Source organism: Chrysemys picta, chromosome 1, assembly GCF_011386835.1.
Source record: "Chrysemys picta bellii isolate R12L10 chromosome 1, ASM1138683v2, whole genome shotgun sequence".
In the NCBI taxonomy this organism is placed as follows: Eukaryota; Metazoa; Chordata; order Testudines; family Emydidae; genus Chrysemys; species Chrysemys picta.
Window position 1 is genome coordinate 225,595,071 of NC_088791.1, and position 22,935 is coordinate 225,618,005.

At 43.4% G+C, this 22,935-nt stretch overlaps 1 protein-coding gene across 1 annotated transcript; it reads right to left on the minus strand.

Annotated features, from left to right (window-relative positions):
• Positions 1-7,590: 7,590 nt before the first annotated feature.
• LOC101953952 (uncharacterized) lies at positions 7,591-21,215 on the minus strand. The gene is made up of 4 exons (XM_005283332.4): positions 21,091-21,215; positions 14,773-15,138; positions 12,375-12,478; positions 7,591-9,085 (listed from the first exon to the last, which is right to left on the minus strand). The coding sequence occupies exons 1-4, from the start codon at positions 21,179-21,181 to the stop codon at positions 8,888-8,890; spliced, it is 759 nt and encodes a 252-aa protein (XP_005283389.2). The 5' UTR covers positions 21,182-21,215; the 3' UTR covers positions 7,591-8,887.
• Positions 21,216-22,935: the final 1,720 nt, after the last annotated feature.

Below are 22,935 nucleotides of genomic sequence, written 5' to 3' on the forward strand. Positions count from 1 at the left end.
ATCCTCTGGGTCATGAGGGCCATTTTGGGGGAGGGTAAAGGGACTGGGAGACTGGCCACTTCTGCCTACCAGCGGACCCGCTGCTTCTGTGACTCCCTGCTTACTGACGGGTTCAGTCACAGTTTGCTATGTGGCCCAACAGTGCCCGCAAGCATCCCTGTTGGAGACCCAGCCCCTCCCTATGTTACCCATCACCTTCGCTACACTAAACACCTGGGTCTGTAGGCTGGGTCTCCACAGGTGCCAGGTGCTCTCCTTCCTTTGAGTGGGAGGGTACTCTGTGGTTTTCCTGCAGAGACCCATACGGATCCAGCTGCCGAAGCAAGTTGGCGGCTGGAGTAGGGGGGACAGGGTTTATTTTAGCCACCTCACAGCTTGTAGACCAGAGTGGCTACCCTGTTCTCCCTCAACCTATGGCCCGAGGTGCTGGGGGTTGCCAGGGCTGTGCTGGGCAGCCTCCTGCACCTCTGGGTTTGCATGGAGGGGCTGGTGGTCAATCTCATCAATGTCTATGCCCTGACATTGGGCCCAGAGCAGCTGCGCTTTTTTCAACAGGCATCCACCTTCCTCAGCTCCTTGGATCCTTGCGAGTGCTTGGTCCTGGGTGGGGACTTTAACACCACCCTCGATGAGTGTGACCGCTCGGGGACCAAGCAGTGCCTGGCCACCACGGACAGCCTCCAGGAGATTGTCAACCATCACCCTGACAACGTGTCGATGTTCACCTTTGTCCGGGTGGAGGCCCATCAGTCGCACCACTCCCGGTTGGACCGCTTTTATTTATCACCTTTCATGTACCCACTCCTCCGGCATCCGGCCGTCCCCGTTCTTGGATCACCATCTGGCGACCGTGACGGCCTCTCTCAGTGCAGAGAGGCCAGGGCCAGCCTATTGGCACTTCAATAACAGCTTGTTGGAGGATGTGGGCTTCGTGGCATCCTTCCGGGAGTTCTGGCTGACCTGGCGAGGGCAGAGGCATGCCTTTCCCTTGGCGCAGTGGTGGTGGGATGTGGGGAAAGTGCATACCCGGCTCTTCTGCCATGACTCTTCACCCAGGGTGCCAGTCGGTAGAGGGACGTGGCGATAGAGCAGTTGGAATGGGAGGTCTGAGAGTTGGAGAGGCATCTGGCCACCAGCCCCGAGGATCCATCCCTCTGTGGAGCATGCCGGGAGAAGCAGGAGGAGCTCTGGGCCCTCGAGGACCATCGGGACCGGGGTGCCTTTGTTCGCTCCTGCATCCACCTTCTTCGGGAGGTGGACCGCGGCTCCCACTTCTTCTACACCCTGGAGAAAAAGAGGGGGGCTAAGAAGCATGTCACCTACCTTCTGGCAGAGGATGACACCCCCCTCATGGATCCAGAGGAGATGCACAGGAGGGCTAGGGCCTTCTACATGAGCCTTTTTCCCCCGGATCCGACTGATCCCAATGCCTGCAGAGTGCTCTGGGATGGACTCCCAATGGGACCAGCTAGAGCTGCCTCTCACTCTGGCCGAGCTATTGGAAGCCCTCCGCCGCATGCCCACAAATAAATCCCCAGGAATGGACGGGCTGACCATGGAGTTCTACCACGTGTTCTAGGATGTCCTCGGCCCGGACCTTGTCACCATCTGGGCTGAGTCCTTGGAGAGTGCAGTCCTCCCCCTGTCGTGCAGGCGAGCTGTGCTCACCTGGCTTCCAAAGAAGGGAGACCCCCACAACCTTCGGAACTGGCATCCCATCTCACTCCTCAGCACGGACTACAAAGTCATAGCGAAGGCTGTCTCGCTGCGGCTGGGGTCTGTGCTGGCGGATGTGATCCACCCCGACCAGACCTTCACCGTCCCGGGCTGTACCATCTTTGATAATCAGTACTTGGTCCGGGATCTCTTGGAGCTCTGGTGTAGGTATGGCCTCTCGTTCAACCTTCTGTCCCAGGAACTGGAGAAGGAGTTCGACAGGGTGGACCACGGGTATCTCCTGGGCACTCTGCGGGCATTCAGCTTCAGACCCCACTTCGTGGGTTTTCTCCAGGCGCTGTACGTCTCTGCGGAGTGTCTGGTCAGGCTCAACTAGACCCTGACCAAGCCGGTCAGCTTCGGGTGCGGGGTCCGTTGGGGTATCTGCTGTCAGGCCAGCTGTATACTCTGGCGATAGAGCCCTTCCTCTGACTCGTCCGTCAGAGGTCCTCCACTTGTCCCTGGAGGAGGGAAAACAAGGCCTGAAGTGCCTGCGCAGTCAGGTCCACATCTTCCGCCTCCAGGCCCTACAAAGGCTCTTTTATGGTGCAGGTAGTCCAGCGTGGAGCATACTGATACACGCCTTCCTGCACAGCTCCTATATGACCGGCAGTTCCTTTATCTCCATCCGAGAGGGCTCCATCTGTGAGACCTCTCTGGGCTGCCGGTCTTCTACCAGGACCTCCTCCGACCCTGGGAACTGGTCTTGATGACCAGGTCCATGGTGGCCACCAAGAGGGCGGATTTCCTCGTGGAGCCTCTGCTACACAACTCCCAGCTCCGTGTGCAGATGGAAGAGTCCCCCTCGGTGCGACAGAGGCTGGTCCTGGCAGAAGTCACCAGAATTGGAGACCTCCTGGAGTATGACCCAGAAGACTGTCTGGATCCCCTGATGCTCACTCAGCGCATGGGGCTCTCCAGCCCTCAAACTACCCAGCACATACTTCAGGAGGTGAGGGCCACTTTGCTGCTCGCAGCTCGGGTCTACTTGACCAGGTTCTGCGGGAGGGGCCCCCCTGCCCACCCTACACCCCGGGCCCTCCAGACCTTCTCATCGGGCCCCTGCACCCTGGGCCTATCCAGCCATCCCACCCCTTCACCATGAGGTGGCTGCACGAACTACAGCTGCCTCGTTTCTGGACCGCACCACGGAGACATCTGTACACGCTTGTGCTCTACACCCTTCACATCCTCAGTCTTACGTCCCACCCCGTCAAGAAGTGACGGGACCTCTTACCACCTCTGGTAAGAGGTGGGCCAGCCTATATTCCACCCCGGTCCTGAAGCTCACCAGGGATATTAGTTAGCGGCTCCTTTACGGAGCCGTGAGCATGGGCATGTTCTTGGCATGGTTCACCCCTGTCCTGGACATCTGCCTCTTCTGCGGCGTGAGGGAGATCCTGGCACACATGTATCTGGAGTGGGCCAGGTTGCAGCCCCTATTCTGGCTCCTCTTAGATATCCTGTTATGTTTTTGGCTGCACTTTTCCCCTCGCCTCCTTATCTATGCACTCCCTATCCATGGCCCCACCAAGTCGCGGAACCTCCTTGTCAGCCTCCTCCTAGCACTGGCCAAAATGGACATCTACAAGACCAGAGAGAGGAGGTTGTCTGATGAGGTTTCCTGCGACTGCAGGGCCTATTTCTGATCTTCAGTCCGCTCACGCATCCTGGTGTGGTTTCCACTGGCTCCCTTGACACCTTCGAGGAGCAGTGGGCGCTGTCCGGGGTTCTCTGCTCAGTGTCCCCATCAGGTTCCCTTCATTTGTGGATCCTCCCCTTAGGCTGGGGGAGGACATTTAGCAGTGGGGGGTAGGACAGGAACACTACCAGTTCACCATCCTCCTGTTTGGCCTCTCAACGGCACCCAGAGTCTTCACAAAGTGTATGTCTGTGGTGGTGGCCTACCTCAAGCATCGGGGGGGTCCAGATCTTCCCCTACCTCAATGACTGGCTGGTCAAAGGCAGCTCCAGGTCACAGGTACAGGACCACGTACAGCTCCTCCTGCCCACCTGCACCACTCTGGGGCTGCTGGTAAACAACACCAAATCTACGTTGGTACTGGTACAACAAATAGAGTTCATTCTTGATGTGACATCAGCCAGAGCTTCTCTCCCACCGGACCTGTTCGAAACCTTGAAGAATCTTATCAGGATGATCACAAGTTTTCCTGTGACAACTGCCAGGGCATGCCTCCAACTCCTGGGTCACATGGCAGCATGCACGTATGTGGTATGCCATGCCAGATTCAGGATGCGCCCCCTTCAGCTCTGGCTGACCTCGACATTCTTCCAGTCCAGAGACAGGTTGGACAAAGTCCTCACCATGCCCGAGTCCATACTAGCCTCCCTCCTTTGGTTGACCACTCCGGAGAACATGTACTAAAGAGCTGCTCCCCAACTATAGAGTTGGTGTCCAATACATCGGACTGAGGATGGGGAGCCCATGTGGGAGACCTCCAGACCAAGGCCTGTGGTCCGTGCAGGAACTAGTCCTGCACATAAACATAAAAGAACGCCGAGCAATCCGTCTGGCTTGCATGGCCTTTCGCTCGTGCCTTACAGGCAGAATAGTCAGAGTTCTCACAGACAACACGGCTGTGCTCCAGGAGGGGCCTGGGCAAGGGCGCGATTTCTAACACCTTTCTTCTGTCCTGGTCGGGTCAGCTGCTATATGCCTTTCCTCCAATTCCGCTGATCAGCAAGGTCCTGGAAAAAATCAGGACAGACAAGGCTTGCATCCTCATGATCAACCCAGCATGGCTCAGGCAACACTGGTACAGGACTCTTATGAACCTGTCCATTACCTCCCCTTCCCTCCCCCGTGGCCACTACCAACCTGCCCAGACCTTCTCTCTCAGGACCAAGGTTGCCTCCTCCGCTCCAACCTTGCAGCCTCCACCTCACGACGTGGTTGCTCAATGGTTAGGCCAAGAGGAAAGAACCTGTTCAGAGGGCGTCCAGCGAGTCCTCCTGGAAAGCAGGAGGCCCTCCACAAGTCAGGCTTACCTGGCAAAATGGTCAAAGTTCTCTCAATGGGCCACTGATCGTAGCATCTCGCCAGTGGCTGCCCCACTCCAGCTTATACTGGATTACCTCCTTCATCTCAGAGCTCAAGGCCTAGCGCCCTCGTCCGTCAAAGTGCATCTGGCAGCCATATCGGCCTTCCACCCGCCTGTGCAGGGCAACACAGTATTTTCTCACGCCATGACCGATCGGGCTTGGATCACCTCTTTCCTTATGTTAGGCCCTGTGTTCCATAGTGGGACCTGAACTTGGTTCTGGCCAGGCTGACAGAGCCTCCATTTGAGACGGTTGCCATGTGCTCCTGGTCCCACCGTTTGTGGAAAATAGCCTTTCTGGCAATCACGTCTGCTAGGAGGGTCTCAGAACTCTGGGCCCTGACCTCCAAACCCCATATACTGTATTTCATAAAGATAAGGTCCCGCTCCACCCACACCGTTCTTTCCTCCCCAAGGTGGTCTCCGCCTATTATATGAGCCAGGACATTTTCCTTCCAGTGCTCTGTCCCAAGCCTCACGCGTCTAGTGAAGAACGCCGTCTTCACATGCTGGATGTGAGATGGGCTCTGGCTTTTTATCTGGAATGAACAAAACCATTCAGGAAGTCTTCACAGCTGTTTATTGCCACGGCCGAATAAATGAAGGGTCGGCCGATCTCCACTCAGCAGCTCTGCAGCTGGATCACTTCATGTATCTGTACTTGTTACGATCTGGTGGGTGTTCCCCCGCCACCGATTGTAAGAGTGCACTCGACAAGGGCACAAGCCTCTTCGACCACCTTTCTGGCTCACATCCCTATTCAGGATGTTTGTAGTGCTGCTACATGGTCATCGGTCCACACGTTCACCTCGCATTATGCGATTGCCTCCCGGATCAGGGAGGACGCCGGGTTCGGCAGGGCAGTGCTCCGTCCTGAGTGTCTGTGAACTCCTACCCACCTCCAACAGGTATAGCTCGGGAATCACCTACTGTGGAATGCACATGAGCAATCACTCGAAGAAGAAAAGACAGTTACCTTTTCCGTAACTGGTGTTCTTCGAGATGTGTTGCTCGTGTCCATTCCACATACCGCCCTCCTTCCCCACTGTCAGAGTTGTCTGGCAAAAAGGAACTGAGGGTGGGAGGAGTGCGCAGCGCCCCTTATACTGCGCCATGGTGGCGCCAGTCCAGGGGTCGCTATGGGCACTCTCCTACTGTGGAATGGACATGAGCAACACATCTCGAAGAACACCAGTTACGGAAAAGGTAACTGTCTTTTATTTGTTGAGATTTGTCCATAACTAAGGAGAGAATATACACCGCTCTGGAACAAGTAGTTCATTTTTTTTATATCATCCATCAGAGAGCAGTAACTATCAATCCACAACAGGGATATTTGGCACCCTCTGCTGGTCTCTTCTTCCATGAAATATCCCATTGCAAGTTTTTCTGCCTCTCTCCAAGGGTAAAATTCACCTCTGTGCAGAGGACTAGTTTGAGGTCTGTGTGCTCTCTGTGCAAGGGAGAATTTCACTCAGAAGATTTCAGTAAGCAGTATCTGATTAGGGGTGTGGAAGATACAAATGGCTGAGGAAAAAAACAAATGACATGCTGAACTCTGCACTGCTTGTGAGGAGACAGGCGCTAACTGTGTAGGTGGATCAGACAGATGTAATGTCTCTTGGCCTATTGTCAGGCATTAAATCACTGAAGAGTCTTGGTCTTAGTTCCTGACAAGGTAAGCCTTCCTAAGTTGTGGCATAATAAATCATTTCTGTCTACCGTAGTGCCTGAATTCACTGTAGGGCTCCTCAAAGCTTTTTTTAAGGGCCAACTTCATTTAGCAGCCTTAATGACCTATCAAATGTGTCTAGGTTTGTGGAAGAGGTTCTGAGAAGTAGAAAATTAGCCTCCATGAATTAGTGAAGATAAGGCAAACCTGGGAAATGACTTTCCTCTATGTCTAATGCCCTCAAGCTGTAGTCAGTCAGCTGGATTTGGGGATAAAGGGCCCAGAGCTCACAAAGCTACTAGAGAGTAAAACGTATTCAAAGGATTAGGAATAGTTCTGGAAGAAAACTGGGAACTTTAGCTGTGTATTCCTATACCACATAAAGAATCCAGTCTCTCTGGGAAAACCCATTTTCTATAACTGGCCTCCCTTTTTGCACACACAATTATGGGTGCAATTACTGTCTTTTGGAAATTTAAGAACCTTATTTGAAGGTGTGCTGACACGTGTAGTTCAGTCCATATGTATTAAAAGAAAATGTTTAGGAATGCTTTTAGGACCAACTGATTAACAGTAGGAACCTATATTTGAAAATATGATTGTATGTGACTTGCCTAGGACCACTTTGGAGAAGGTAAGTCTTCTCTATCCCTATGACCCAATGCTTAGGCAAAGTTTCTTTCATTTTTCTCCGAAGTCAGTATTCATTTTCCTCTGAATATATCAGACAGCAGCTCCCCCAAATAATAGGTTCTCAATTTAGTTTGGCTTAAACCAAAGTGTTTTTTATTGGCAATTTTACAAATAGAGAGATAGCACGATTAAATAAAAGATAAACACCTAAATGCCTAGACAAGTACTGCAGAAAGCCTCACTAGATTGGCATTACATTTAATGTTACAAAATATTGCAAAATCACCATGATTTATAGCATGGTGGGGATTGTTTAGTCTTTTACCCCGGTCAGAGAACACAGCACTTTGAGAGTCTGCTAAGCAGAAGCAATGAAGAGTCCTGTGGCACCTTATAGACTAACAGACGTATTGGAGCATAAGCTTATTCACCCACATAAGCTTATGGTCCAATATGTCTGTTAGTCTATAAGGTGCCACAGGACTCTCGCTTTTTTCAGATCCAGACAAACACAGCTACCCCTCTGATACTTGCTAAGAAGAAGACACTCTAGAAGTTCTCAAACTTCATTGCACCACGACCCCCTTCTGCCCCAGGTGAGGGTGGAGCTTGGGCTTCAGCTTCAGCCCTGGGTCCCAGCAAGTCTAAGGCCTGCCCTGGTGCCCCCATTAAAATGGGGTCACGCCCCACTTTGGGGTCCCGACCTACAGTTTGAGAACCACTGCTCTAAAGAGAATGTCTGTGGTAGCTTCTGCCATTCAGTTATAGCAACCTCCTCCTTCGACCCAAGACGGTTACTTTCCTTGGTGAGATATCTGCTCATCAATATGGAGTCAAAACAATATCAGCTTATGCAAAAAAATTGCTCTTTCTTTCAGGGCAATTTGAGTAGATTTTGTCCAGAAGTATTAATTTTCCCCAAGTCATTTATATACAACCATTATTCATTCTGTTGTAAGACTACCTCAAGTAGTAGTTAATCACTATGCAAATGAAAGTAAACTATTTCTATGCAGCCTCGCTAAATTATTTATACAGGCTTTACAAGTGTGCTAGGTACCTTAGAAAATATAAATGACATTGTGCCTGCCCAGAAGAGCTTACAATCTAATTTTGGACATGACACATCAGTGAGTCAGGAGGATCAGGGAAGACAGGACAAGGGTTACGGTACTTAGCTCATGCATTCACTCACATATGTTATGTGCACATCAGTATGTTTCCAGTAATTTTAAAGTAGATTTTTTTCCCTTCCCTTGCAAGCTACATTTTGTTGGGAGGTGTATATATCCAAGGTGATCAGAGTGAGGGAAATGGCTGGATATCTGAGAGTGGGAGAGGTTGAAAGGAGTTGAGAGGCAAAAAGGGGCACCGAAAGAAGGAAATAGAGGTGGGGCAAAATAGTAGGCTGGTGATAGGTATGGGAATTCCTCCCAAACACACTCCAATTCACAATTCTAAATCTGACATCCTACTTTTTAATGGACAAATAACACATTGCAGATTTTGCCACTGCATTTGTGCTCATGGGGAATGTATCATAATCTAACCGAAGATGAACGTTCATGCTGTACCTTTGTTCTTGTGATTAAGAAGAATTAGATCTGTCAGAGGATTCTGAGTGCCTTTGGGTGGTAAGACATATACAGTGAGATGGGCTTCGATGTTCATGTTGCCTTAACTGGTGGTTTCTTTGATTTTTAGTGATTGTGTTGATACGAAATTCACATCAGCAACACTAACTCTAAATTAACCAAGTTTTTTGTGGGGGTAGAAAAATACTTGTTACATGTGCTAATGTAATTCAATTATGCATGCATCCAGCTTTTTCATATCTTCCACTGTGAGTAAAAGTCTTTATTAGTCTCATATCTTCATATTCTTGATTAAATCCATTATTAAGAGTCATAGATGGTTTATCATAAATCCATTCGCTTGGCAAAGTGCAGATGCCATCTGTATTTCTTGAGTTGTTCCTATGCTTTTTACAGCACTGAAGAATCTGTTAAAAAAACCCACATCATTAAGCAATAAATAACACATTGTCATCAGATATGCCATTGCCTTAGAGACCATCAGCCTGACTAAACAAGAGTGGCTCCCCAAGAGTTCTGTTTGGATTCTGCGCTACTTGCAATGTGCCTGAGAAAATTGCAAGTGTAATGAAAGATACTCAATTCCTTTATGTAATGGGTAATTTTAACCTTTAAAAACTGGCAGAATATTAAGATTATCATGATGACTTTAGAGTGATATACTGGCTACCATACAGTGGCTAATTGTTATATAACTTCCTGAGACCACAAGGGGAGTGAGTGGATGGAATTTGGGGACTTTTGGGGGTACTTTTTATCTAAAAAAATTGTGCAGAAAGAAAAGCAGGACATATTACTAAAAACTGCTACTGCCTTAAAATTTTGCAATGAAATACATTACATTAACACAACAATATACTACCAATCCTAAATGCAAAGCATTTCCAGGCAATGGGAAAAGTGTTTGCTTATATTGTATCATCTGCACAACTAAGAAGTGACTAAATTAATATTCTGGATTGTGTTTGTGATCTTATTGAATACTTTTCTTCCCCCCAATTACTATTTTAAAATGTATTTCTGTACTATCATTTAAAAAAGGTAAGGGTTTGGGGGGTTTCTTAGGGACTTTAAAATACTGTATTTGGAATGGGGCAGGGGCATTGATTTAGGGCTTATGAAAGATGCCGGATTGACAACCACAGGCTTGTATGCACAGGAAGATGCAAAGGCATCATGTAGGTTTTCCCACATCATCCCACCAATATGCCTCAGCCTTGATCCGGAGTGATTCATGTCTCCATGAAAATTCATTTCTAGGCCTCTGCTGGAACTGCTAGTAAAGGTAACAGTGAATTTTATGCTGTGGAAAAAGGTTGACTCAGATCACCAGCCCCAGGAGTGCACCTAGCCATTCCAGGGCAGAAAACTTTTGCGGATCCCCTTCCCTGACCTGTCCCCCAAGCCAAAAACCTACAACAAAAAACCCAACCACATGCCATCTACAGCCAGACAATCAGCACAGGAAAAAAGTCAGAGCGGTCAGTTCGGAACAACAACAATAAAAGTTGAGTGGCAGAGTGATATGATGCACCCTTGAAGTTGTTGCCCAGGGTGACTGACCTGCTTGCTCACCTGTAGAACCAGCCCTGACCAACTCATTCCATAGAAGCCATCCAAATGACTTGGTTATTACTGACCAGGGCTAGAGCTAGATTTGCAACAGTGACAGGAAGGAAAAAAGCACCTGATTCCATTACCAACTTTGAGTCATCAAGTTCCCTAAATTAATCCTTGTTAATAGTCTGTGATCTTATTCTGACACTATACATATACATTTCCATGGCATGAAATGGGACAGCTATCATTCAGGTAAAGAATGACTTTAAAAAGTTGTAAATACCTTCTCCATCTGATTATTTTCTTCTCTCCTTACACTCATATTATGATTTGCTCCAGCCAGTGATGCCACCATTGAATTTAGGAGTGTTTATGCTGACTCCTTTTACAAAATCCAATGTGAAGCTGCTTTTGATGGGTTGTGCCTGTTCATCAAAGCATTCCCTGGCCTGGTATTACAGAATGCACACATCTCTTCTGCTACAGATGTTAGCTGGGTGACTTTTTTTTTTTGGTTACATTCTGTTATTGTGGTTTGGTAGTAACAGCAACCAATAAAAAGCTTTTTAGAAAACTAGTCTGATTAGGTGGTGGATTAGATAAAATCAATGGCTTTTTACATCAAAGTTGTGTTTTCTCTCTTGACTTCCACTGTTTCTGATCCATATGGGTAACTAAAGTCCCTTTTCATCTGGCTGAGCACTGGTAGTAGCAGAAAGGCTCTTGGATTCTCTTCAAACAGCACAAACTGAACAGGTGAAAGATAGGGCTGTTGTGAATAAAAGTGCCCCCCACGCACACATTTAAATTGGGACATGCCTATTTGAGAAACTTCTTTTTCTTCACATAACACTCTTACAATTGAGGTGAGGCGATAGGTGCTTGACCTGGAGCTCCCTCAATATAAAAGAGAGGGAGCGGCTGGCAGGCTGTTGTCTATAACAGCCTTTATGTTTCTGAACTTGTTGCCTCTTTGTCCAGAATAGCTTGAATTTGCTGACCTTCAAAATTGTTACACTGCACGAGCCTTCGTTTTACAAGGCAGTTTTTGCTGTAAAGTTTAGTCCTTGAACATCTACTTGTATACTCTTAATCGACCTTGAAAAGAAAGATGCTGTACAGTCAAGAAATGTCACTGGTTGTCTGGGCCCTTTCAGGGCGGGCATAGGTCCAATACATCCCTGCTCCACATTCTGCACCTTTAAGGACCAGCATTCTGTTAATTGTATGGTTTAGAGAGGTCTTGTGACTGCAGACAGAGTGAGCTGGGAAGAGAGAAGCAGGATTAAAATGAATAGTTTCATGTCTCACTGGGTGGAGCTCTCCAAGGACCAAAGGGCAGGACCAAGACCACCCAGCAATAGCTGCTTCCTTGCTGATAGGGAGCAGGGCAAGCCAGCACTTTGTAGCTAGGAAAGATGGATAAGCAAGCTGGAGAATGCTGAACACTTAGTGTGAGTAAGACATTATGTTAGGCAAAGCTACATTTTGTTAGAATTAAGTTTTAGACACTAGAATGTGTTAGTTTTGTTTGTAACCCGTTCATATCTTTTTCACTCTTGCTTGAAATCACTTAAATCTATGTTCTTTGTTAATAAACTTATTCTTACTTTTGCCATCTTAGTGCTGTGTATTAGGTTGAAGTGTATCACCCCAACCAAGCTAACAAGCTGTGGTGTGCCCTGGCTCTTTGGGAGCAGTGAAATTGGTGTTACCTCAGTCAGAGAGCCTGGACACTGCAGAAGAGGGTTTTGTGGAGACTCAGGACCAGAATGGCTGTTGGGGTCACCCTGCAAGGAGTAACTGGATTGGTGGAAGCTCAGGGTGAGATTTTTATGCTGTAGTGATGCTACTGGCGTCAGGGCTCTGAGCCAAAGCTGCACAGCCTAAAGGCATCGAAGGCAACAGGGCAGGTGGTGACAGCACCCTGTTTCTTTGAAAGACATGCCCTGGTCTCTCCTCCAGATCACACATGAAATGGGCAAGGAATCTGGGTTCTACTTGTAGCCCTTCACCTGCTGGAAATTAAGGAGTGCCTTTATACAGGTTTGCCACATACTCACCCATCCCTTTTCATCAAAAATACCCCAGGAGCATATTTAGTTTTGTAATACTTATTTCTGAATGGTTACTTACAGAGAAAGCTATGATAATAACGGAGGAACAGATGCTGTATCCAAGAAGAAAGAACCACACCCACCACGTTTTATCATGTCTGATATTGTCATTGCATTTGGACTCTGAAATAAAGAAAGAGATATTTAAGTATGTAAAAACCAAAAAGGTGTTTGTTCGCTTTTCAGATGAGCTTTTTATGTGATGGATTAGATGGGGCTTGGTCATAGTTGGCTTCCTATTCATATTTATCACATTTTTTCACTAATTTTTCAGGCTAAGGGTTTGAGCCTCTTCTGGAGAGAATTATGAACAATTCCACTTGAAAAGTGTAAGATTTCTGAACATAATGATAACCTGATTATAAAATGGATGGAATCCTAAATTTCCAGTGAATTCATATATTCCAAGGCCAGAAGGGAACATTGTGATCATCTACTCTGGCCTCCTGAATAACACGGACCAGGGTGGCCAAAGTTACTGACCCTGTGAGCTGCATATGACAATTTTCAGGCATTCAATAGCCGGGGAGCACCTGCTGAGGCTCTGGGCTCAGGAGCTTCAGTCCCATGGGAGACACCTGCCAGGGCTCAGGGCTTCAGCCCTGCAGGGAGTGGAGGGTCTCAGGGCTTAGCCTCACAGGAGGTGCCTGTCCCGGCTCAGGGCTTCAATCCCGCTCCTGCTGAAGCCCAAAACCCCAGCAGGTGCACCCCACAGGGCTGAATTGCTGGGATCCTCCTCCCTGTAGAGCAGAAACCCCTCATCCCACCACCCCACAGCAGGGCAGAAGCCCCAAGATCCACCCTCCCACCTGAGTCTGGTAGCAGAGAATGTTGAGGGGGTGTGGGAGGCTCTGTGAGCCGCACTTTAACTGTAAAAGAGGCACATGCAGCTTGCGAGCCACGATTTGGCCACCCACCGAACATGAACTTCCCCAAAATAATTCCTAAGGCATTGTTTTTTATAAAATATCCAATCTTGATTTAAAAATGGTCAGTGATGGAGAATCCATCCAATTAATGGTAAGATCTCTGAAAACCTCTTTGCAATGTGACAACAAACTGCTATCATAAAGAAAATAACCCACTTTCATGGCAACAGCTACTTCATTTAATTTCAGGCAATGTCTTTTCTAAAACAGAAATCATAGGGTAATGGTGCTCTACTATCCAAGAGAATTTATCTCAGCAGCCACTGAAAGCTGATGGAGCCTCAGCAAAATGCAATTGGACAGTCTGCTGAATATAGTGGGGACTAAAGTATTTGGCAGTTGTCTTGCATCAGCTAATCAACTGTCCAGTCAGATTTGCTTAGAGAATGCAGATGGGCGAAGGATCCGTGTTGTTTAAGAGACTGTTTCTCAATTGGTGGATCATGGATCCCAGAAGGGTCATGAAAGTCAATTGGGCAAGTGTCACAAAGCACTGAAAATTTTATTACAATCTAAAGCAAAGACACTTTCGCCCCACTTGATCCTTTTGGGTTAACTTCTAGAAACACACACACAAATTGTACTGGGTTATCATTGATATATATTTACTATAAAAGTAAGAGTAAAAAATGTAATGTGCATGGGACAAGAGTCACTTGCAGGTTTAAACTAGAGTAAATGGTGGAGTCTCTGTAACTTGAAGTCTTTAAATCAGCGGTGGGAAACCAGTGGCCCACAGGCCCATCAGGATAAGCTGATGAGGGCCATAAGACATTTTGCTGACATTGACCGTCCACATGCACAGCCCCCCGCGGTTTGCCATTTCCTACCAATGGGAACTGTGGGAAGCGGTGGCCAGCACGTCCCTGTGGCCCGCCGCTTCCCACAGCTCCCATTGGCTAAGAACGGTGAACCATGGCCACTGGGAGCTGCAGGGGGCTGTGCCTGCAGATGGTCAATGTCAGCAAAATGTCTCGCAGCCCTCAATCAGCTTACTCTGATGGGCTGCTTGTGGCCTGCGGGCTGTAGGTTGCCCACCACTGCTTTAAATCATTGAGGGCTTCAGTAACTCAGCCAGAGGTTAGGGGTCGATTACAGGAGTGTGCAGGTGAGGTTCTGTGGCCTGCAACATGCAGGTCAGACATGACTATCATGATCTAGCCTTAAAATCTACTGGTGAGGGCAGGAGGGTGGCAATATATATATTATATATATATATTGATTTTACAAGACTATTTGTGTGTGTGTGTGTGTGTATATATATATATATGTCTTGTAAAATCTTGGAATGTATTGTTGTCATTGTTCCACACATGTACATACAACTCCAGCCAGTCTTCTTCCACCCCTGCCCTGAATTTGAATCTGGTGGAATTAAAACAGCAATATTCTGGGACTGTGGGAGAAAAGGCAATACAACTGGAGGGTAATTTAGCTCATCTTTATATACACCCAAGTCTATTTCTGTAACTTACAAAAGTTCCTTACCATGTACTGTCAGCCTGCTGCCACCTCCAAATTTGTGCCTTACCGGTGGTGGAAAAGTTAGCCATACATCACAGAAATACATGCCAGCATCTTTCAGCTGAACGTTGTCCAGTCGTAAGATTGAAAATTTTTTGGACTGTTCTGTTTTAATTTGTATCTGTGACTTTTGAACATCAGAGGTACTTGTGGTTGGCTGGAGCGCCGGCTGATTACTGGTAGGGTCTTTCCTCCAATACACCTCTGTCAATGTATTATTTATGGTTTTATCTGGGTAGTCAAATTCACACAGTATCAAAACAGTTGAATTAAGAGACACATTGATGTCCTGGGGATATTGTACAACTGAAAGTTCTGCTCCACTGGTAACTGTAAGATAGAAATAAAGTGGATGCATATGAGTTGTTATACTCTTTACAGAGGCACACAAAGAAACCATTTTCGGACTATTTTAAAAACTGTGAGTGAGGGTAGAATCTTGGCCAGCTCAACAAATGTGTATGATAGACTTCTACAGTTACAGAAAAGATCCAGCCATGAGCATACTGAGTGAAATCCTAACCCTATTGAAGTCAATGGGAGTTTTGCCTTTGGCTTCAATGGGGCCTGTATTTCACATACAACATTCATATAAAAAGTGTTATAAAATAATTCTAGTTTCTTTTAGCCATTCTGAAGGGAAAATTGGGCCTTTTCCAAAGGAATTTCTGTAAATAAGTCAGGCAAAGAAACAATCTGATTTAAATAATTTGACTATGGACAATTTAGTCAAATTTGCTAAAAGAACATAAGGAGTTTCTATTGGAACTTAACTGCCCCCAAATGTATACAAATGTAATTATGTACAGCTGTGTAAAAATTAAAGCACTGTAAAATATTTAAAAAAAATATGTGTGTAAATATATTGTGTAAATATGTAAGGTTTTAAGGACCTAAATCAACACTCCCTGGTTTGTAAAACTCTGTTTTGTAGGTTTAAAATAAATTGGTTTTTGTTTTGTTTTGTTTTTAAATAATACCACTAAAATCCATTTAAATTTTTAATTCAAAGTTGCAAAACTGATAGACACTGTTTGCCAAACACAGGTAACTAGTGTTGTTTGGCTTTGGTATTTAGCATTTAACTCTTAGGTACCTTAATGCTTTATAACGTTCAATATCTTTTTAAAAAAACAAAGTCGTGGCTGCAGCAGGGCAGTCAAGACCAGGAGAATGGGGAAAAAAATCTGAATTTGTTTTTGGTAACAAAATAGTAAATAAAAGCTATAATAAAAAAATTAAATTTTTTTTAAAAGACAGTGCCCCTCTGGAGCAACAGCAGGAGTAAGGTGCACAAAGAAGCAATGTTAGAAACACAGTGCCTTAAGGTAATTTGTCTAATCAGACTTTCACTTTAATAAGGGGACATGAAAACTCTGTGAGCACAAAAAAAAAAACAGACCTTATGTAAAAATTAATATGGTTAATATAATGTTATAAAAGTTAAACTTTCACAGGACACGTGCAGTGTATATTGTAAAAGGGGTAAAAAAAATGCAAACAAAACATAATACTTAATTAAAATCCTATTAGGGCTCCAAACGGAGCTACAATAGGTTGGGTTTTCTTTTTCAGATCGCTGTGTGTTTTGGAAGCAGGAGTTAAAGGTAAAAAGTAATCAGAACTCTGGTGAAAATTGATTTTGTCCCTTTTAAGAGAGTCTCTAAGTTGCTAATGGCTTTGGATACAAAAGCCAGCCAGAAAGCATCTGTGTCGATGCAAATTATCTAACTAAAAATATATATATATCTACCTATAAATGGCAGCACAAAGAAGCTTCAAATAAAGAACATACCTGGTCAGCAAACAAACTTCCTAAAATGAAAAGGCTCAAATTATAAAAATAAAAAAAACAAAACAGGTTAACCCTAAAAATAAATAATAATAATAATAAAAAAATAGTGTGTGTGTATGCAGTGCTGAAATCTAAAGACAAGTATAAAAGGCATCTGCTTATATGCATGACATTCCTACCTTCACCAAAACCCCAAAAATATAATACATGGTATAACAAAATACCTTTAATAAATTTGATGCTAATGTTATTGTTAATATTAAACATTGGAATAAATGTAATGTTAATAAGTACCCCTGTAACAATGTAAAGTGTATAATTAAAAAAAAACCACCTCTAAGGTCATATGGTAATAATACTTCTCAGTTATTACCTATAAATAAACTTAAAGCTTAGCACAGCAAAAAAACATTATAAACCTGGTCTGCTGTATGAAAAAAATACTTGAGGTACACCACCTCATAAATTTAATAACTAAATAGTGGAATAATTTCCCCTAAACCCTTAAAAGGTAAAAGCCATTAAAATCTGTCCTGCCTATAGAACAAAAACACAGGAAAGTATGGGGGTAATTCCTCTGTTTTGCCTGCAATCAGCTAGAATATTTGTAAAAGAAAGGAATATTTTAAGCAATAATCTGCCATCCCAAAAGGGGTAGAAAAATGTTCTTTTTGTCTTTCAAAACTTCAAGAAAAGCTGGTATCTGCTAAAAAGCAAATCATAATACCATGAATCTACTCTTGTAACAAAAATTGTGTTTTGTGTTTTATGTTTTGTCTTGTGTTGTTTGTCTTGTTGCTAGCATTGTTGTGTGTATTGTGTTATAAAAAAAAACCCTTCTGCATTACGCAAAAAAAAAATAAAAAATTAATAAGCATTTTAACTATATTTACAAAAAACAATGTTGCAAAAGGGTGAAGGTCAAAAAATGCCAGTCTGTTTACAGGAAAATATCCGCATATAGCAAACACCATATTAGGAAAAATTGGTTTTGGAGCAAGAATGATAAACCTGAAGGTAATTAAAAATAAGTTAAGTTCCTTGTCACAACTGCAAAATACTCTAATTCACAAGCAGGCAAATACTACTGTGGATTTGGTACAAATAGATTTGGGAAACATAAAAGCAACATAAAATATGTGGCAGTGGCTAAACACCACCTCCTGACTACTGTATAAACAAAATTTAAAAATAAAACTGCCTTGGCCAAAAAATGTACTGAAATGTAAATTCTTAGTTTAGCATCACTTAAACACAAAATCTTTTGGGTAATACCTGGGAATGTTAGGTTATTAACACAGTTTTTAAAACAACAAAAAAGGCCCTTGTTCAATACCTACAAATATAAATGAATGCAATATGTTTCCAGCATGGTTAAGCCTGATTTGTCATTAGGTAAAATTATTGTTAAAATTGCTCACCAACAGTCTGTAAAAACAAAAATACGAAAATTGAGCCCGCTCCCAAAATTGACCATGGGATCCTTTTGGCTATCCCAGGTTATAGATCAATAGACTTAAAAAAAATTATTGTACACCTGAGGGTGTACAGAATGAAGCTCTCAGAAATGGGTATGCTTGTCCCTACCTGTCACTACAAAACCTACTAGCAAAATACCTCATTGGGAACATGTGTGTGGATTTCAAGAAATATGTGGAGAGGGTCCAGAGAAGAGCAACAAGAATGATTAAAGGTCTTGAGAACATGACCTATGAAGGAAGGCTGAAAGAATTGGGTTTGTTTGGTTTGGAAAAGAGAAGACTGAGAGGGGACATGATAGCAGTTTTCAGGTATCTAAAAGGGTGTCATAACGAGGAGGGAGAAAACTTGTTCATCTTAGCCTCTAAGGATAGAACAAGAAGCAATGGGCTTAAACTGCTGCAATGGAGGTTTAGGTTGGACATTAGGAAAAAGTTCCTAATTGTCAGGGTGGTTAAACACTGGAATAGATTGCCTAGGGAGGTTGTGGAATCTCCATCTCTGGAGATATTTAAGAGTAGGTTTGATAAATGTCTATCAGGGATGGTCTAGACAGTATTTGGTCCTGCCATGCGGGCAGGGGACTGGACTCGATGACCTCTCGAGGTCCCTTCCAGTCCTAGAATCTATGAATCTATGAACAAACTAAAAAATGTGATGGATGTTTTGTACAACGGACAATGTGTATGTGTTACATCCTGGGAAACAGTATTTTGGAAAAATGCAAGTATCAGCCAACCCCCAGTGAATGAATGTAAATGTAATGCCAGTGTATTATATATGAGCAATCACACACGTACTATTTACCAAAAATAGAAGAAGCACAGAGCACTATAATCGCCACCCCAGTTAATTTTTCTGTTACCCTTGGCCTGGATTGGCATGATCTAACTAATCACTTATTGTCAGAAACAAAGGTGACTTAGTTTTTACAACAAACACAAAAGAATATAGGGAAGCGTGTCATTCAAATATTACATGTAAATAGAGACATGCTAAAAATTGCTAGGTCTAAAAAAAACCTGACAGCCTATCACTGGTACGACATTTTTACAGGCTGGTCCCTGACTTCTAAGGGCATATTGTCTATTATATTTCACCTATTATTAGTTGTGTTAATATTATCCTGTGTTTCCTTGCTAGAAATGTGTTGTTTGTGGAGAGGGTCCAGAGAAGAGCAACAAGAATGATTAAAGGTCTTGAGAACATGACCTATGAAGGAAGGCTGAAAGAATTGGGTTTGTGTTGTATGTGCTGTTGAACAAAAAAAATGTTTGTTAAATTACAACCACAAGCTCAAATGGCCTCTCAGTATATTGACACAACTCAAGAATTGTTCTTGAAACGTCACAAGAGGGATATGTAGTAATAGGATTTTATGTTTGTATTTTGTATAATTCTGTATCTGAGCTAATTTCAAGGCAGTAACAGACCTTTTAGGGTCACCACTTTGTTGTAGGTTTAATATTTTAAAATAAGTAAAATAATGCAACAATTGTTTTCTCTTGCATTGCAATTTGATGTCCCTGTTCAAATGCTCTGTGTAAATCAATTCTGTTTTATGTATAAATAAAAAATGTGTGTATTAAAAAATAAATATAAAGGCCATCATCACCGAACCAAATGTTCTAGAAAGGAACCAAAGACAGATGCAAGGGCACCAGAAGGTTGTAACAGGCCCCTATTAAAATGTCAAAGAAGGGCAAATTAACAACTCTAAAAAAAAACAGGCACCTATCAATAAAAACAATAAAAACAAAATAGCTGTAATCAAAACCAGCACAAAATAACTCCCTAAAAAAAAAAACAAAAAGAATTAAGAAAAAAACAATTAAAAAAAACAAGCAGTCATCAAACAACAATTAATGACAGCATGACGATACAAAACTCATTGGTCCCAATAAAAAAAAATCACTATATGAACAGGGTGCCTTGCCATAAAACCTTGAGTTCGTCCTGCCAAAACTTCCCTGGAGCATCATGTTGCAACTGACAGAACCCGGCTCCTACCTACCCATGATCAACCTAGCTGGCCACTAGGTTGACCTGGACTCTGAACTGGTAACTATAACACCGACTGGTGGGACTGTGTGTGTGTGTGATTAAATGCATATGCCAATTGTTGTATCTTCAATAAATGCGGTATATTGCCTTTTCCCCTGAAAAAGGTCCTGTGTGCTTTTTATAAGCATAACATGTTTGAATATGGCAGTTTTATTTGAAGAATTTGTTATCTAAATACACCCATTTATATTAAGAAACATATACCTGTGAAAGTGATAACATCTGTTGCACTGTACTTGAGAGAGACTTGGTTCTCTTTAGTGAAGTCTAATGTAGTAAAATTTGAATTAAACATTTAAAATGGAAAATAAAAATCTAGAAGAATAGATATGTGTGGCCTCTCCCCATTTATCCCCCTTGTTGAAAGAATGCATAGATTATCTTCTGAAGTGAATACATACAATTGATAATGATATTCCAAAATCATTATTAACCCATTTCAGGTTAGTTCACTTAGTGAAGTAAAAATAGATGGTTCTTGTTCGGAAATCTTGTACAACATTTTGAACATGCACTAACAATCTAACAAGATAAATATAACAGCTGTTTGAAGGCTTTATTAAATTTGGATCAGTCATCTAATTAATTATTATGGATGCTCTATCAAATTGCTTATAGTAATATAAATTAAAATAAACACTGATATAGTAGAATATTAGCTAAAATATAAAATTAGGTATAGTACACAAATAAAAACTCATTTTAATGTGTTTTATCAAATGAATTCTGAGTTTTTTAATCTGTGCCTTTTAAAGCTTTTGTTTAATTTATTCTGTTTTCCTCCATAAAACAGCAATTTTTTGATAGCTATAACACTAAATAAAAATATTTATTTAAAAGTCAAGAATTGACAGTTTCATGTTCTTTTTATTACTTGCTTTAAGAATTAACACTTCCTGCAATAATCAATTTGCAGCATGAAGACCCCAGAAAAAAAATCTTACCTGTGAGTTGAATAAAATAAAAAATCATAAACAATATGACAAGTGGCTTCATTTTCTTCGGATTCCTAATGTGGATGACTGAAAACCTCATTTGAAACACTTGGTGCTACAGTCATCAGCAATTTGTGAAGTAGTAAATAAAAGATCTCCTAAACATGTTTTTAACTCTGTTTCCGGAAGGGTGGTTTTGTGGTTTACTCATGCCTACCATTTTCCTTCCTTTGATGATGTTACTGTATTTTCTCATGAATGCAGCAGATTATCTGTTCATTGTACAGCTCTGAATTATATTCCATTAGAGCTGGGGTTCTTTCCCCTCAAAAATTTTCTTTGTTTGATACTTCAACAGGGATATGAAAAGTTTTATTCCTGATTCACCTGGGTACTGCAGTATGCCATCCCCGTTTGCCCACCCGTCCCCAGTCCAGTAACTATGTACTAGATGAAGGCAGAATCTTTAAGGAGAAGGAGCAGATTTCCATGGACAATACACATGAGACTCTGGAGGCTCCTTATCCAAAAAGAAAATAAATTGAGAGCAGCACTAAAGGCCACCACCAAGTAGGACTACCCCTGCAATGCAGTGCAGGACAACTTAGTTTAACGGTTGGTCTCAGTCTGACTCAGTTGAAATGCTTCAAAGGGACTTCATTTGTCCTTTGGTGGAAAGATAATGCCTAGGAAACGACCCGTCATGAGCACTGGTCTCAGCTAATACAGTTTCTCCTTTAATTCAAGGGTATGTCCAGAACACATGTTTGTGGAGCATCTAGATTAGCATTTACAAGCCAGTTGGCTAACTTGAGTTAACTGGCAACAATTAAGTTAAAACAGGGGCAAATACTCTAGTCTATACATACCTGAAGTAGCCCTTACCACTTGAACTAAGGTTTCAGAGGGGCAGCCGTGTTAGTCTGTATCAGCAAAAAAAATGAGGAGTCCTTGTGGCACCTTAGAGACTAACAACTTTATCTGGGCATAAGCTTTTGTGGGCTATAACCCACTTCATCCGATACATGGAGTGGAAAATACAGTAAGCAGTATAAATATACAGCACATGAAAAGGTGGGAGTTGCCTTACCAAGTGGGGGGTCAGTGCTAACGAGGTCAATTCAATCATGGTGTATGTGGCTGATTCCCAATAGTTGACAAGAAGGGGTGAGTATCAATAGAGGGGAAATTATTTTTTGTAGTGACTCAGCTACTCCCAGGCCTAATTTGATGGTGTCAAGTTTCCAAATTAATTCCAGTTCTGCAGTTTCTTGGTGAAGTCTGTTTTTGAAGAATGGCCACTTTTAAGTCTGTTATTGAGTGTCCAGGGAAATTGAAGTGCTCTCCTACTGGTTTTTGAATGTTACAATTCTTGATGTCTGATTTGTGTCCATTTATTCTTTTGCGTAGAGACTGTCCGGTTTGGCCAATGTACATGGCAGAGGGGCAGTGCTGGCACATGATGGCATATATCACATTGGTAGGTGTGCAAGTGAACGAGCCCCTGATGATGTGGCTGATGTGCTTAGATCCAATGATGGTGTCCCTTGAATAGATATGTGGACAGAGTTGGCAACAGGATTTGTTGCAGGGATTGGTTCCTGGGTTAGTGTTTCTGTTGTGTGGTATGTAGTTGCTGGTGAGTTCAGGTTGGGGGGCTGTCTGTAAGTGAGGACTGGCCTGTCTCTGACTTCCTGAGGAAACTATAATCCATTGGTGATCTTCCAGAAAACACCATCCTAGCCACTATGGATGTAGAACCATCTCTACACCAACATTCCACACAAAGATGGACTACAAGCCATCAGGAACACTATGTCACGGCAAACCTGGTGGCTGAGCTTTGTGACTTTG

Excerpts from the sequence above, each read along its gene's own strand:
- LOC101953952 (XM_005283332.4), bottom strand. The coding sequence starts at position 21,181 with ATGAGGTTTTCAGTCATCCACATTAGGAATCCGAAGAAAATGAAGCCA. Across the intron at positions 15,139-21,090 it reads TTATTTTATTCAACTCACAG|TTACCAGTGGAGCAGAACTT; the intron begins GTAAGATTTTTT and ends TCTATCTTACAG. Across the intron at positions 9,086-12,374 it reads TTATTATCATAGCTTTCTCT|ATTCTTCAGTGCTGTAAAAA; the intron begins GTAAGTAACCAT and ends TTTTTTTAACAG.